General features: G+C 53.0%; 4 protein-coding genes across 4 annotated transcripts; 3 read left to right on the top strand and 1 right to left on the bottom strand.

The window, feature by feature from the left end:
- Positions 1 to 4139: 4139 nt before the first annotated feature.
- Positions 4140 to 5888, top strand: UCRPA7_7314 (putative amidase family protein; the record flags this gene model as incomplete). The annotated part of the gene is made up of 2 exons (XM_007919846.1): positions 4140 to 4589; positions 5202 to 5888. 2 exons carry the CDS (start codon positions 4140 to 4142, stop codon positions 5886 to 5888), a joined length of 1137 nt encoding a protein of 378 aa, XP_007918037.1.
- A 1482-nt stretch (positions 5889 to 7370) lies between these two features.
- On the top strand, positions 7371 to 9425 carry UCRPA7_7313 (putative glutamyl-trna amidotransferase subunit a protein; the record flags this gene model as incomplete). Its single annotated transcript, XM_007919845.1, has 4 exons — positions 7371 to 7441; positions 7509 to 7586; positions 7646 to 8256; positions 8311 to 9425. 4 exons carry the CDS (start codon positions 7371 to 7373, stop codon positions 9423 to 9425), a joined length of 1875 nt encoding a protein of 624 aa, XP_007918036.1.
- Positions 9426 to 10304: 879 nt separating this feature from the next.
- Positions 10305 to 14324, top strand: UCRPA7_7312 (putative patched sphingolipid transporter protein; the record flags this gene model as incomplete). Its single annotated transcript, XM_007919844.1, has 2 exons — positions 10305 to 10568; positions 10764 to 14324. The coding sequence occupies 2 exons, from the start codon at positions 10305 to 10307 to the stop codon at positions 14322 to 14324; spliced, it is 3825 nt and encodes a 1274-aa protein (XP_007918035.1).
- Positions 14325 to 14475: 151 nt separating this feature from the next.
- Positions 14476 to 16098, bottom strand: UCRPA7_7311 (putative fad binding domain protein; the record flags this gene model as incomplete). Its single annotated transcript, XM_007919843.1, has 4 exons — positions 14476 to 15186; positions 15241 to 15359; positions 15413 to 15536; positions 15592 to 16098. 4 exons carry the CDS (start codon positions 16096 to 16098, stop codon positions 14476 to 14478), a joined length of 1461 nt encoding a protein of 486 aa, XP_007918034.1.
- Positions 16099 to 16192: the final 94 nt, after the last annotated feature.

The raw sequence follows: 16192 nt of genomic DNA, 5'->3' as shown, positions 1-16192 counted from the left end.
CAAGGAGCGAGCATGTGGTGTAGAGGTAGCTTCGCAGCCTTTCCTCCTTTTAGGTTTATCTGTTTTTGTCGGTATACGTTGGTCTGCAGTGAGCGACCCATGGAGTCCACTGCCTCTATGGCAAGAATAGGCTCGTTATTCTCAGATAGAGACGGTCTATATACCATAGAGAGCCATCCAATGAAGCAGAACAGTATCATGTAAGTTGTGAGAATATCGTGCGACGATCTCAGAAGCTGGCTCCGAGAAAGTAAATCCACCCGGAGAGATTCTAGCGTAAGTACTTGAGTCGAAGAGGCAAGGGTCTCTACAAGCACAACCAACAGTTCTAGAAAATCTATTTTTGACCCGTCACGCTTTACAGCATTGTCCTCCAATTGTTCGAGGTCTTTGCACAAGATTACGGACAAAACTAGATCCGAGTATGACTCTAGAAGACTCAAATAAAAATCAAACTCGATGCAGACCCCTGAATCTGAATTGCCATTTGTTAGAGCATGCCGAAATCTAGCCTTGAGCTCAGCGTATCTTGAGTCTAAGTAAGCATCTCATTAGTATCACGCAGCTTTACTCGAAACGTCCAAAAGCAGCTTTGTCACAAACCAGCCATCTCAACAACCCCTAATTCAATATCAGGTGGCGGACGTCGCCGTGCCCAAACGAAAGAATTTGTGCGAGTAACACTTAGTGCCTTGAATGAAAGCCTCTTTGTCCACCCGGGATTCATCGGAGGATCAGCGGAACTAGTAGCATCATCCATGTTTGAGCAACTAAGATATAGATTCCCTGAGACAGTTTAGGATATACTGAGAACTTGATTAAGTGGAGGTGAGGAAGTCTATGATGATCTCGGACATGTCCGTGTCTTTTGGGCCCTTGCTCCTTCGGTACAAAGCAGAGTGGTACCTTGAGTGGCAGGAGCTATCTGCGACCTGATTTGTTCAGAACATTATGCACTGACAAGCCACCCGGTTCTCAGCCGCACAATCCTCTGCCAAAGCGGACTGTCATGGGCTTTAGTATGACTGGCGGGTTTAAAGCCCAATGGTTGCAGATTCCGGCGGCCATAGAGGGAAGGGAAGCCCTCGCTTGAGCACTGGTGTGCCTCCCGGAGGCCACCCGCCGCCCTTTCCCGTACAAGCTGGGCGTCGGTCGGAAAAGCGGCAGTGCATGTACATGTACATTAGTCGATGAGGGACGGGACGGGAGCGACACCCCCCACCAGGATGCAGCTGCAGGGTGCCAATACTGCCGCAGCTCTCCACAGCTTAGCATTAAAGAGGTTCCCATTTGTGTGCCTCAAACAGGACATAGACATCCCGGGATTCATTCGGATTGATGTCTTCAGGAAGTGCAGTCAACACTGCTACACATGGCTCACTCAGACAGGGGATGAGACAATCACTTGAACATAATCTCGACTGCATTACATTGTTGAGAAATTGATTCAATACTAGATTATGTTGAGCTAACGATACAAAGATCTGATCGTCCATTGAAATCGATCAATGTGCGAAGCCTGGGTTGGGCAGCCAAACCAAAATCTTATTGTGTTTGCAACATTTCCAAGATCCCACCAAGGAGAGACCTGGCATCTGTACTCACTGATTAGCACTTTACCGTAGAGCAACCGCTTCTGTACCACTTGTAAGGTCGACTTACCCTTAAGCCGGCTAGAACCCACCCAGGTTGCCCGAGCCGAAGTCGTACTTTGAGGGAATCAACACGACGACTGGGCTGTCGGACTGAGGCTCGGGGTTAAACCACTTCTTCCATGGCTGGGCTTTATTTTCAGGCCGCTCCGGGTATCCTTTAGCACCCTGGAACAATGCCGCGGCACTCTGGCCTGTTTGCGGTGCCGTTTTCTTGTCAAGAACCATTTTCTCTGGCGCGAATGCTGCACTTTATGGCTAGCGATAGCTTGACGTTTGAGAGTTTAGAGATTGCAAAAGTTTAACCTGTTGAATATGGTTGAGAAGGGTTGAGTCGATCCCTTGGGCTGTGAAGCATACCCGAAATTTCGGTCCGGCCTTCTTCTAGCATTATGAAGAAAGGCTTAGCACGCTGGAAAGGACGCCTTATTTATGCCCAACAGGCCTTGCTTGAACCGTTTAACCTCCAATCGCCTTGTGTGATGCAACATGTTGTGTTACATACGCAACTCCGGTCATTTTGAAATCATTGTAGAGATCTCCGCCAGTAATACTTGATTATGGAGTCATCAATATCTGTCAACTTTGATGAAGCGGGGAAGAATGAGGCTCTTCCGAGGATCAATGATAAGCATTCTTTGCATGATTGGTTTTCTGTCCTGTTTCATTGCCTTACCCTTGTACGCAGTGGCAACCGTCCGTAACCCCAGCCTTGTGCAGCTTCTCGCAGGCTGTCCACGTAGCATTAAAAAACAGCACTTTGGGGTACCACAACAAAGCAGGCCGAAAATTTGACCGAAAGGACGCGAAACCTGTCAACCTGATGATAATAATCAAACGAGAGGTGTGAATGGAGTTATTTGTTCCCTTTGGTAGATCACCCCTCGCATCCAATATGTGGGAAAAGAGATACAAAAAAAATGGCTGTTAAATTTTGGGTTTGCCTATCACGTCCTTGTGATAACAATGGTTCTCGTCTCGATGCTCGCCCTCGGAAGGGCTTTATCTGGGCTTTTTGGATGCTGAAAAGAGATATGGGGGCAGACTATTTGATTTTACAAGTAAGTAATGGTATGGCGAGTTAAGAATCGACTAGGACAACGAACATATTGCATCTTGGCCTCCATTTGAGTCATACATCGCCATGACTAGGGGCTCATTCGGTGTCATTTTGTCAAGCCAATACCATTTCTGTTTCGGATTGTGTCTAACGTAATAGATCTCTCCGACTCGGGTTGGAATAATGCGATCTGCCGTAATGAGATCGCTTATATCGACTGTTCTGTAGTCGCAAACAGCTATCGGATTATCTTCTATCTCAGGAATGAGACTCCTCCAAGTACTACTTGTTGTTAGCATGCTTTCCCGAATCATGACACCAGGTCACCCAAAGTGTTCACAAACTTGATAATTCGGAACCTATGTCCAGATCCTGACAGGTAAGTCTGTTTAACCTCGTTCGGAAGGTAGTGGTCTATAGATCGCGGCCCACTGTCAATCGTGAAATCCGTATGTGCGCCAATTGCAGGTCCTTCTACGAGTAGAGGATCTGACAGGTCGTAGATCCGTCTAGAAAACGGCTGGTTCTTTCTCAACTGAAAAGGATCAACAGCGTTTCAAGCATTCTGACCGCCGATATCGCATCGAACTTACACGAGCCTCAAAGCAGAAGGCATATTCTGCGTCGAACTTCTGTTTTAACGTTTCCTCTGTCTCTCTCTTGTATGCTTCTATTGCTTCTGAGGACTTCATCAGGCGGTCTAGCATCGCGGATGAATGATGCATGATCTCGAAGCCGCATTGTTCGACGTGGAACTGGTCCTCCCTGCCACGAATATTTTGTATGGGCACATCTCTGTAAGAGAAGTCAAGATTATTGTTTCTTCTGAAAGCCTCAGCGTCCTCGTCTGTGATTGATTCGACGTCAAATCCCGGTGGAGCTCGAAGAAGAGCGTAGAAAGGCTTTTCTGTCTTATAGCGAGGATGATCCGCAAGAAAGGATAATGAGGCCTGGATTTCCATTTCAGCGTGGTGACAATAGAACAGGAGTTTGAGTGGATAATAGTCTTGAAAACCCCCCAGCCAAATTATATCACAGGCGGCGCGTTAATCTTCAGCCATAATTTATAAACCTACGGACGATAAATACTTTGACAAAAATGCCCATGCAACCATCTTCATATGCACGCACTGGTGTGGATGTATCGGACAAGGAGCCAAGGTGGTGTTGTCGTACGTGCATGCGCGGAAGACTGCAGGTTACTACTGATGGGGCGCAGACGTGGGGTGGTAGAAGAGGGTGGCAGGTCAGGCTGAAGCTCACAGCTTCCGTACCCCAACCAACCTTTCCTACATGAGCCGCTTCTTGGGCATCTGATCATCACTCTTTCGGCAGGAACACGAGCCGATTGTTTTTTTTCCCTCACTGGTTTGGCTTATCTTCGTGGATTTTGATTATTCTCCCTAATTCCGTCTCAGCATCCAAAGATGGACATCCAAGCGCCAGCCCCCCAGCGCATCGTCTCTAACGTGTCGGATGGCATAATCGATCCGTTGACTACCACGGCCGAGGAACTACAAGAGCTTCTGACATCAGGTAGTCTGACTAGCCTCGATTTGATCAATGTTTATCTTGGTCAGATCGAGCAGCACAACAAGAACGGTCTGAAGTTGAACGCAATCATTTCCACCGCACCAGAACACATTGTTGCTGAACAAGCCAGACTTCTCGACGCTGAAAGAGCCGCTGGCAATATACGCGGTCCCCTACACGGTATTCCAGTTGTCGTCAAGGACAATGTAATGACCGACTCTTCCATGGGTATGGATACTACATGTGGCTCCTATGCTCTTGTCGGAGCCAAGGCACCAAATGCTCCCATAGTAAACCGTCTTTTGAAAGCTGGCATGATTATTCTCGCGAAAGCCAACTTATCTGTAAGTAACTTTATGAAGGCATTCTCCATGGGTTATGGATGTTGACTCGTCTTCTTCGTCAGGAATGGGCTGGATCAAAAGGATTCGGAATGGTAACCGGATGGTCAGCAGTCGGTGGCCAGACACAGTCACCATATGTTAGGGGCGGCTACGTGCTTGGAGACAAGATTTTGGGACACAGCACTCCGTGCGGCTCATCATCTGGATCGGCTGTGGCTGTGGCCGCTGGATTCGCACCAGTAGCGTTGGGGACCGAATCTGACGGATCTATCACACAGCCAGCTGGAAGATCTTCTCTGTACGGAATGAAAGTTACCGTTGGGGCTTTAGACACAAAGGGGACATCACCACAGTCTCCAATAACCGATAGTCTTGGCGGCATGGCCAAAAGCTCTGGAGACCTTGCCAACTTTATCGGGGCTATCATGGAGCAAGATTACTCCTCTTATCTAACGAAGACATGGGCAGGGCAGAAAATCGCCTTTGTGGACCCCAATATGTGGGAGCTCCATCCAGCGGTTTGCGAACGGATTGAAATCGTTCGAGACAAACAAGTAAGTAGGCTTATAGCTATACGTCACTATCGTGATCCTGACATCCATCTTCTGAAAGATTACAGAGTTTCTCCAAGCTGTAGCTACTATCCGGGAGTCTGGGGCAGAAGTAACGGAAAACGTCGTGTTGCCACAAGTCGACGAGATCTCTTGGGAAGGCGAGGATGCCCTTGAGACGGTGTGGAACTCGTATCTCGGCGGTGAAATCAACTCTTTCCTCGGAGAATACACCGAGTCCCCGGTACGCACAGTCGAGCAGCTGATACAGTGGAATTCTGATCACAAAGACTTGGAGCTCCCACCAGGTAAGGCGAGACCACTGAACGAGACAAAGCGTTGCAAGGAGCCAGCAGCTGATAGCATCGCAGCATTTCCGGGCCAACAGCAGCTCGAGAATACATTGAAGAGCGACCTGACGGAGGAGAAGCGCCAAGAGATCGTTTCATTCATCCGCAAGACCGCCAAAGATGACGGGTTTGACCGTATCTTTCAGGAGACAGGGGCCGAAGTGCTCATAGGACCACTAGACGGGCGGATTGTCACCGTTGCTGCTGCAGCAGGATACCCCGCCGGAGTGGCACCGTTGGGATATGCCGACAATTACAATGGTAGAGCATACGGCGTGGCCATCGTGGCAAAAGCTGGGGAGGAGGGAAAGATCCTACAAGCCATGAGTGCTTGGGAGAAGACGATGCCACGACGGATCCCGCCTCCACAGCTGGCAAATCTTAAAGCGAGTCTATGAAGCCAACGCCTCTCGTGCCTCGACATGACACAAGATGACAAAGTAGTACTCGTTCCCTAGCTATTCTACTACGTAGTGAATTCAAGTAGATTGATTGTAGAATTGCAATTGCAGTTTAACATGTTAAGCCATGTGTAATACTGAATCTTCAAACATGTCACGTCTGAATATCTATCAGGGTCAGGTAAGGTACCTAGCTGCTATATATGGATTCATGAGCTCTCGAACAGGTATAGCGGCGCGACTGGTGGGAATATACGCACGGACCACACCTTACTTGCCTAGCGCTGCTCTGCCATTGCGCTGGCCCAGAGAAGCTTGCTGATTCATCATCATCCGACATACTTGCCCGGTCCCTGTGCGCCCCCCTGGCCCCATCTCCTCCACCTGCATTGTCCGCCGCACTACCGCCATGTGGAAGTGCCGAGGCTGCCGAGAGTAGGTAGGTTCCTTAAGCTCAGCATTTTTATCAGAGCTAAGCTGCCGGCTGGGCGTTGAAAATGTGGTGGGATCAGGTACGCTGGGGTAGTGGACATTATGCTTATTTAATTACAAGACATATAGCTGGAAACATATTTCAGATGTCTATCTACACAATTGCGGCGATTTATCTGTTCTAGCCGATCAGCAAGCAAAGCAAGCTTCCAAGTTCACGTGTCAGCGGTGGTTTCGGGGCCCCGACTCGTCTTGCCACAGCGTTGCATGCGCTGCGAGTGCCGTTTTCGAATCACCAAGTACCGTGCCGCGGACGCCGAAAAGGCGTGACACAATGCCGTTCCAGCGCCTGTGTGGGGTTTGCTTTTTGGCTTTGGGGATAGTCTCTTTGTGTTATTAATAAGGTGCCAGAATGGCCCGTTTGGCAAGCCGCCCGTGACTCAGGCCCCAACTCGACTCATGTGCATCTTCCCTCCTCTAGCAGTCGGTTAACTGTAAAACGCGTGGCGGCTTCGTATTGTTCTGAAAAGAACAACAAGGCATCTAGCAGTCTCTATTATAAAAGAGTACCCACCTAGGTGTCTTTGTTGTTGCTGTCAAAAACATTAAGTAGGCAACATTGAGTAGGTGATACATACCTGCCTATAACTTAGCCCACAACAGTGGCAAGGGCTGCCTGAGTGACAACCCGACAACAATCGAGACATAACAAGGCAAAGCAACGCAAGACAGGGCTGGCTGATTAGGCTTGCTGCACGACATCAGCAGCCATTTTACAGCATCTATTTAGTTGCGCCAGCCACGTCGAACACCGTTATGCCCTTGTGGGCTTGTTTCAGAAGCTAGACGTGTTGATCCTCGGGCTTCCAACCACGCCCTAGACACCGGCCCGCATATAAAGACACCTGCATACCTCCCTCCACCACCACACCGTTATTTACCACACGTGTAGTTACTAACCCCCCACGAGGCTGTCTGTCCTCCCATTCCTGTATTTTCAAGTTCCTGCCTTATGCTTTGCTAGCACCAACATTCTCACCAGTCCCCATGCCGAGTTCGGACATGGCTTCGGTGGTCCGAAGGAAAGGCTTCATCAACTGGCCGGAGCCTCTACAAGGGTGAGTCCCGGAAGACTCGGCAACCGCCATATCAAACCGGTAGCCTCAAGTGCTGACACCACCACAGTCCGGACTACATCTACAAGAATGACCGCAAATCAAATCCGGCCCTCCGAGGCTTGGTATTGGTGGTTGCGGCTTGGCTGTAAGCAGAAGCCCCTGTGCCCATTTAAGCTTATTCCGATGGCTGACACCGTGCCGCAGAATGGAGACGTTCCGCTTCATTCGCGAGACGATATGGCGAAATGCCGGTTTTGGAGACCTGAGAAAGATCCAGCTTTCCATTGAGGACTATGAACCTCTGTTTGACCCTACTGTCATCCCTCTTGAGGACCCGTTGCTCTCCGCCACGGACGCAGAGGCTGAACCGCCTTCTGAGCTCAGGCGTCGGGCCAAGTTCCCTGATGGAGCTCGATACTACTCGGCCGCCGACTATCGTGCCCTGTACCTCTCCGGCGAGCTGACACCACTTGACGTGGCGAAGGCTCTGCTGCCCCTGATCCGGAGAGACATCACGCCACGAGGCCCCCACTCGGTGGCCTGGTTCGACACCAAAGTGGACTTGGTTCTCAAGGCTGCCAAAGCCTCGACCCAGCGTTACCAGGAGAAGCGGTCACTCGGCCCGTTAGACGGCGTGCCTACTGCGGTCAAGGATGAGTACGACATGGAGGGCTACATGTCGTGCCTCGGCTCGGTCAACGACTACACGGGCACCATCACAGAGGACAACAGCACGACGGCATGGTGTGTGAGAAAGGTTCAAGATGCGGGCTGTGTTATCCTGGGCAAGCTCTCCATGGTCGAGTTCGGATTAGGTAGGCTATTTCATATTTACCTGCTGTCATCGTGGTGAAACTGACATGTTGTAGATACCCCTGGAAACAACCCCAACTACGGAACACCACCCAACCCACATAATCCTAATTACTACACTGGCGGGAGCTCTTCTGGAACAGCATACGCAGTCAGTGCCGGTCTGATTCCCATCGGCCTGGGCAGTGATGGTGGTGGTAGCATCCGAATCCCGGCCTCCTTCTGTGGCGTCTACGGCATCAAGCCGACGCATGGGCGGATTTCCTTCAAACCAGGCCAGAATCACTGCATCACCTGTGCCTGTCTCGGGCCCATCGCATCGGATATTCAGTCTCTGGCAACTCTTCTTGAGGTCATTGGCGCGCCGCACCCTTCATCCCACTTTCCCCCTATCCCGCCAGTCTCTCGCATGCTAGCGCCTGCCGCAGACGACTCCAAAGTTCTCGGCATCCCGGAGGAGTGGTTCGCCGCCTCGGAGCCGGCCGTGCAGGAGCTCTGCCGCTCCTTTATCAAGACGCTCGTGGCGCAACACGGTTACCGCACGGTGCCTATCCGCATCCCCTTCCTGGTCGAGGGCCAGATGGCGCACGCGCTGACGGTGCTGACGGACGCGTCAACGCTGCTCCCAGACACGCGGGGGCTCACGGCCGCGAATCGCATTCTGCTGGCTATTGGACGATCTTCGCCAGCGACAGACTTCCTGCTGGCGCAGAAGCTGCGCCGTCTGCTGATGCAGCACCTGGCATGGCTGTGGCGCGAGCACCCAGGCATGCTGATCGTGACGCCGACGACGTCGTGCGCGGGGTGGCCGGTCCGCAGCCCCGGGGAGCTCTCGCGGGGGGTGAGCGACGGCGACCAGACGCTCAAGACGATGGAGTACGTGTGGCTGGCCAACTTCTGCGGGCTGCCGTCGATCGCGGTGCCGGCAGGCTTCGTGACGCCCGAGGGCCAGCCGGGCGCGGGCAGCGTCGCGGAGAGGACGACCCGGGGCAGGGTGCCGGTGGGCCTGATGGCGACGGGCGAGTGGGCGAGCGAGGCCCAGCTGCTGCGGTTCGGGCTGGATGCCGAGGAGGTGGTCGCCGTCGGGGCGAGGATGGACAGGCCGCCTATCTGGGTGGATGCGGTTGCGCTGGCGAAGGACGAGGCGGAGAGGAGGCGGAACAGCGTCTGATACCCTCATATCGCGTACCTTACCTATGATGCATTGATACCTACCTTAGAGGACTAGACTATTATCGAATAGAGCTTTCAAGCATTCTACATCACATAGTCTCTTTTGATTGTGAGATTCACTTGATACGCTACCTTGCCACACGTGCCATGCAATTCTCCGACGGAGGTTTAACTTCCAAGACATGTGAAGTTGCATCGTGAGATGTTACCTGGAGAGTGAACCTTCAAGAGGCGTTTCTTGACGATAACTAGCGCTGTACTCGTCAACTCGTCAGGCACGAGACTTAAGCGAGTTGATGTGCGCGTGATGTGCCAGGAACAGACCAGGGGGCCGTGGAGGGGAAGGCTTGGTTATTGTGTTAAATAGACACCTTGATGGAGGACACACTGACACCATGTATCAAGTACCGATCTAGCAGAGCTCCCAGCCACCCCCAGAGCTGGCGGACCGTTAGCTCCCCGAGGATGTGGAACAGGCACCTTGGGGGCCGCCTAATCAGCAGCGGATCAGTGACTGGGTGGAGTTTATGATTGATGACGCAGGACAGCGCATCCTTCCGAGCCGAAGCTGTGCTGTGCTGTGCTCATCACTGTGGTGCTCCAGCACAGCTGCTAGCTTTAAGGTTAAGGCGCATCTTCCCGTCACTTCACCTCTACACCTCGTGGCGACTATCACACATCAACCTCCCCCAACCAACGCACGCCGCCGCCGCCGACGATTTCCTCATCCATCTCCTTTCATTCTACTTCAGTTTGAAGAAAGGGCACCATCTCCCATCCGCCGGCGGATCGCATCTGTCCGCACCCACACGACAGCCGCTGAGCGGCGCATCCCGTCGCCCCCGTCGCCCCCGTCGTTTCTGTCGTCGTCGTCACCATGACGAGACTCATCGGCCTCGTCGCTTCCGCCGCCCTCCTCCTCGCCGGCCTCAGCGACGCTGATGAGCTCTACACCCCGAAACATGAGGCTGGGCGCTGTGCGATCAGAGGCCACTGCGGCTCCAAGGGCTTCTTCGGCAAGCAGCTGCCCTGCGTCGACAATGGTCCTGCCGAGGAGCCCGACGAGAGCTTGCGCCAGCAGCTCGTCGACCTTTGCGGTCCGAAATGGAATGATGGACCCGTGTGTTGCAATGCTGAACAGGTAAGCAATATTCTGATATTATCGTCTGCCTGAAGCTCTTCTCGTTTGGATGCTGCGGACCGCTGCTTGCCGACGCAGAAGAGCACGTTCCCAACATTCACTGTTGCATGTGCTGGAACCAGTCGCCTCTCGCCTCCATCTACGCCTAACTCTAGTCAAAACCCTTCAAGTCGAGGCTCTGCTAACATGTTCTAGGTGAAATCGCTGAAATCTGAGTTGTCCACCGCCAACCAGATCATATCGTCATGCCCGGCATGCAAGGAGAACTTCTACAACCTCTTCTGTTCATTCACATGCTCGCCCGACCAATCGCTCTTTATCAATATCACAAAAACAATGGAGAAGAACAAGAAGACTCTGGTCACTGAACTCGACCAGCTGATATCTGAAGAGTATGGGACCGGCTTCTATGACAGCTGCAAGGACGTCAAATTCGGCCCCTCAAACGCAAAAGCAATGGACTTCATTGGTGGAGGCGCGACGAACTACTCGGGTTTCCTCAAGTTCCTGGGTGATGAAAAAGCTATCGGATCGCCGTTTCAAATCAACTTCCCGAAGAAATACTCTGAGCCAGGGATGGCTCCAACCGGCATGAAGCCGAAAGCCTGCAGTGACCCCGACTTCCGCTGCGCATGCGTCGACTGCCCAGCTGTATGCCCGGAGCTTCCTGCGGTCAAGGAACGTGGCTCGTGCCGCGTTGGTGTTCTGCCCTGTCTCTCATTCGCATCCATCTTCGTGTACTCCGTGCTTGCCTTCTCCTTCATCGGAGCAGTCGTGGGCCATGTCGCATGGAAGAAGCATGCGCAGCGTCGCAGCGAACGCCTCCGCCTGCTGCAGGACTCGACTGCAAGCGATGATGAAGACGAGGGCGATCTTGTGCACAATCCTGCTATGCTCGACCGGCCAACGAAAGCCTATCGCATCAACACGTGGTGTGACGCCGCTTTTTTCAAGCTCGGTCACTGGGCTGCTAGATTTCCAGCCATTACAGTCTTCACGAGCTTGCTCATTGTTGTCGTTCTAAGTCTAGGATGGATTCGCTTTGACATTGAGAAGGACCCGGCTCGTTTGTGGGTGAGCCCAACTTCTGCCGCGGCCCAGGAGAAGGCATTCTTCGATGATAACTTCGGTCCCTTCTACCGTGCCGAGAAGCTTTTCCTCGTCAACGATACCCAGCCTTCTGGTCCCGGCCCAGTGTTGAGCTACGATACTATCATTTGGTGGATGGATGTGGAGAAGAGCATCAAGCAGCTCAAGGGTCCCAAGTTCGGTGCAACACTTGGTGACGTATGTTTGAAGCCAACAGGCTCTGCGTGTGTGGTGCAGTCTGTTGCCGCTTATTTTGAAAACGAGCCAGCACTGGTTGGCAAGAACTCTTGGAAGGACGACCTGCGACACTGTGCCCAATCACCTGTGGATTGTCGCCCAGAATATGGCCAGCCTCTCGATCCGGGCATGATCCTCGGCGGCTACCCCAAGTCTGGAGACGTCGCCGAAGCAACTGCAATGACTGTTACTTGGGTCGTGAACAACTTCCCTGAAGGCACCTCTGAGGTGGCTCGAGCGATGGATTGGGAAGAGGCTCTCAAGAATCGATTGCTTGATCTCCAGAAGGAGGCCGAGGACAGAGGCTTGAGGCTTTCCTTCTCAACCGAGATCAGCCTGGAAGAAGAGTTGAACAAGTCGACAAACACTGATGCGAAGATCATCGTGATCAGCTATATCATCATGTTCCTCTACGCATCCGTAGCGTTGGGTTCCACAACTCTCGGCCTACGCGATCTTCTGCGCCATCCAGCGATTTCCGTCGTCCAGTCCAAGTTCTCGCTAGGTGTTGCTGGAATTGTGATTGTCCTCATGTCGATCACATCGTCTATTGGACTCTTTTCTTGGGCTGGCCTGAAGGCTACCCTTATTATTGTGGACGTTATTCCATTTATCGTTCTAGCCGTTGGTGTCGACAACATCTTCCTGATTGTCCATGAGTTCGAGCGAGTCAACATCAGCCACCCCGATGATGAGGTTGAGCTGAGAGTGGCCAAGGCTCTAGGTCGTATGGGACCATCGATCCTGTTCTCTGCTATCACAGAGACTGTGTCCTTTGCACTGGGCACATTTGTCGGCATGCCAGCAGTCAGAAACTTCGCTGCTTATGCTGCAGGTGCTGTGCTCATCAACGCCCTTCTTCAAGTCACAATGTTTGTTTCGGTCTTGACGTGGAATCAACACCGAGTTGAGGACTCTCGTGTCGACTGCTTCCCTTGCATTCAGCTTAGGGCTGCCCGAGTGCATCTTAACGGGAGCAACGGCAACGGCTTGAGCTCACGCTACTATGAAGCCCCGGAAGAAAGCACCCTTCAGCAGTTCATCCGCAAACAGTACGCACCATTTCTACTGGGCAAGAAGACCAAGGCTATCATTGTTATGATCTTCGCCGGTCTTTTCGCGGCTGGCGTTGCCCTATTACCCGAGGTCGAACTTGGCCTTGACCAACGAGTCGCGATTCCTGACGGCTCGTATCTCATCCCATACTTCAATGATTTGTACGACTACTTCGACTCTGGTCCGCCGGTATACTTTGTTACCAGAGGACGAAACTTCACTGAGCGAAAGCATCAACAAGAAATCTGCGCGCGTTTCACTTCATGCCAGCAGATGTCTCTGACCAATATCCTCGAACAAGAGCGGAAGCGGACTGAAGTGTCATATATCTCTTCACCCACGGCAAGCTGGATTGATGACTTTTTTGCGTGGCTCAATCCTGAAAACGAGGACTGCTGCAAGGATCATGGCTCCACATGTTTCGAAGGCAGAGATCCTGCTTGGAACATCACCTTGTCAGGCATGCCTGAAGGAGAGGAGTTTATTTACTACCTGGAGAAGTTCCTGAATGCTCCAACTGATGACATCTGCCCTCTTGGTGGTCAAGCGTCTTATTCCTCGTCGGTGGTCTTCGATTCGACAAAGGATACCATACCAGCAAGTCACTTCCGGACAATGCACTCTCCACTTCGCAGCCAGAATGATTTCATCGACGCCTATGCATCCGCTCGCCGAATTGCCTCTGACATCAGCAAGAGCACCGGGGCTGACGTCTTCCCCTATAGCGTCTTCTACGTGTTCTTTGATCAATATGCCTCTATCGTCGGGCTTAGCGCCGCTTTGCTTGGTGCTGCAGTTGGCGTCATCTTTGTCGTCTCTGCTGTCCTTCTAGGATCAATACTTACCGCTGCAGTCGTCTCCATCACGGTGATAATGACAATCATTGACATTATCGGCGCAATGGCTGTGGTAGGCGTCTCACTGAACGCGGTGTCGCTTGTCAATCTGATCATCTGCGTCGGTATCGCCGTGGAGTTCTGCGCCCACATTGCTCGAGCGTTCATGTTCCCGTCTCGGACCTTCATGGAGCGTGCTAAGAACCGCTTCCGTGGCCGGGACGCCAGGGTGTGGACTGCACTGTCGAATGTCGGCGGGTCGGTCTTCTCCGGCATCACGCTCACCAAGCTGATCGGTGTCTGTGTGCTTGCGTTCACGCGCAGCAAGATCTTCGAGATCTACTACTTCCGCGTCTGGGTGGCTCTCGTCGTCTTCGCTGCGAGCCACGCCCTCATCTTTCTGCCTGTGCTGCTGAGCATCGCCGGAGGTGATGGGTATGTCGATCCTGAGAGCGAGGGTGGTCTCGAGGAGGACCTGGCGAGCAGGCGATACAGGGCACTGGTCCCGGAGGATAGTGACTCAGAGGAGGGTTACTAGATCATGTCATATACAGCAATACTCTTAGGTGATGGGCAGAAATCATATCACGGGATACGGACGGGAGGAACTACAGCGTCTTTTCACTTTGTACATTTTATAGCTATTATTGGGTAATAAAAGCATCAGGTAGTCTGTACTTGCCAGCTTTTCACGTTGAACCAGTGGTCGCCCATTCAAACACATTTTTCAGCCCCTGAATGCCGCTTTTGTCCCCATCGTCCAGGTAGCCGCATATCCTGCCCGTCGGATCCCACTTCCTCCTGATCTCCCTGAGCTTCTCGCTCGCCTCGTCCGTCCAGAACTTGGTCCTGCGGTGCTGGAAGTCCGCGTCGCCGAGGTAGCTGCCGACGGCGTGGCGCTCGACCGTCTTCATGACGTCCAGCACCCACGCGACATTGTCGCTGTCCTGGGCGCCGTCCTTCCAGCACGTGTACAGCGCAAAGTAGTGGTCCGAGTGCATCGACAGCGCCATGTCGGGCAGGGGCCGCCGCGAGGTCGGGTTCATGGCGTAGTAGATGGCGAAGGACTGGCGCGTGGGCAGCGTCGTGTAGGCGCGCTCCAGGATGCCCACCACATCCTCGTCGTTGCCAACGTAGGCGTTCTCCGAGCAGAAGCGGTGGTTCTCTGGGTTGGCGGCCTTCTGGTCGCAGTACTGCAGCTCCAGCGAGGTCGTCTGGCTGAAGACTTCGATCTTGGCGCCCGGTGGCCGGCTGTCGTGCAGCGGCTGGAGAGCCGCCTCGGCTTCGGCGCGGCTGGGCTTGAAGCTTAGGAAGTTGGCGAGAATGACGTGGTCGTCTGTGCCGGAGAGGTATTGCCCGACGGTGACGATCTCTGTGTCTGGGTCTGCTGTTGGGCATAGCTGATGCTTGTATTAGCCGAGTTGAGCGTGAAATGGGCTTCATGGTCTGCATACATCTACTACCCACTTTTGCACTGTTCGGTATTCCGAGATTGGATAGATGTAAAGACTCTGGTACAGCTCGAATAGTGGCACAGTCTTCAGGTGGAACCTAGTGATAACGGCCGGGAATCCTGGGATGATATCAGTTTGTGCCATGTGTTCTTTATCAAGTTACAAGCCGTACCTGGACCTGATCCTCGCACCGCCCAGAACAAATCAGCGTTCTCCTCCGCACTGCAGTGAAGCTCCCTTGCATCTGCGGTCACGACATCGGCCCCGACGATGTATTCGCAAGCCCAGCCCCAGTTCTGCCAGACCAGTTGGTTAGAGGGCTTTCAGTACTGGAAAAGTTGGCGCACTCACTTTGCAGTTCCAGCCCATGCCTCCCTGTAGCAAGAATCCGCCGAGCCCTACATCCGGACAGTGCCCGCCTGCGAACATCCTGCCCTTCTTTTTGAGTACTCCATTGAGGATCTGACCGGTTGTGCTAGGCGGACAGCTGACAACATGCGTGGTGGGATCATAGCTGATGCCATCGTCCACCGATCCGTCGTACCTCTTTCCGCTCGGCAAGGTTCCGAGGTCAATCAGCACCGCATCATCACGCACACTCCATCCAGCCCAGCTGTGGCCACCGCTGCGAACGCTGACACGGCAATTCTCCTTTGCGGCGAGCTCCACGGCCTGCCGGACATGTGCGGCTGTGCGGGCTTTGACTACGGCGCGGGGCACACGTTCCGTTGCTCGCCGGTGGTTGAAGACGGGGTCCCAGACTGCGGCATTGAAGGTCTCCTTGTCGGCGGTGTCGCGATGCAGGACTGGGAAGTCGTCGGCTACACCGTTTGCCCCTTTTGCTTCGGTGGAGGTCATGGTTACAAGGGCTCTCCAGTCCGGCAATCGTCTTCAGTCGGCTTTGGATGCTTCCACGGAGATGGTCTGAATTGAAGAAAGTCAAGAGCAGAGT

Source organism: Phaeoacremonium minimum (assembly GCF_000392275.1).
Source record: "Phaeoacremonium minimum UCRPA7 unplaced genomic scaffold PA7_03_scaffold_509, whole genome shotgun sequence".
Classification (NCBI taxonomy): Eukaryota; Fungi; Ascomycota; class Sordariomycetes; order Togniniales; family Togniniaceae; genus Phaeoacremonium; species Phaeoacremonium minimum.
The sequence above is the reverse complement of the archived record's forward strand: the minus strand, read 5'-3'. Positions and strand labels throughout refer to the sequence as shown.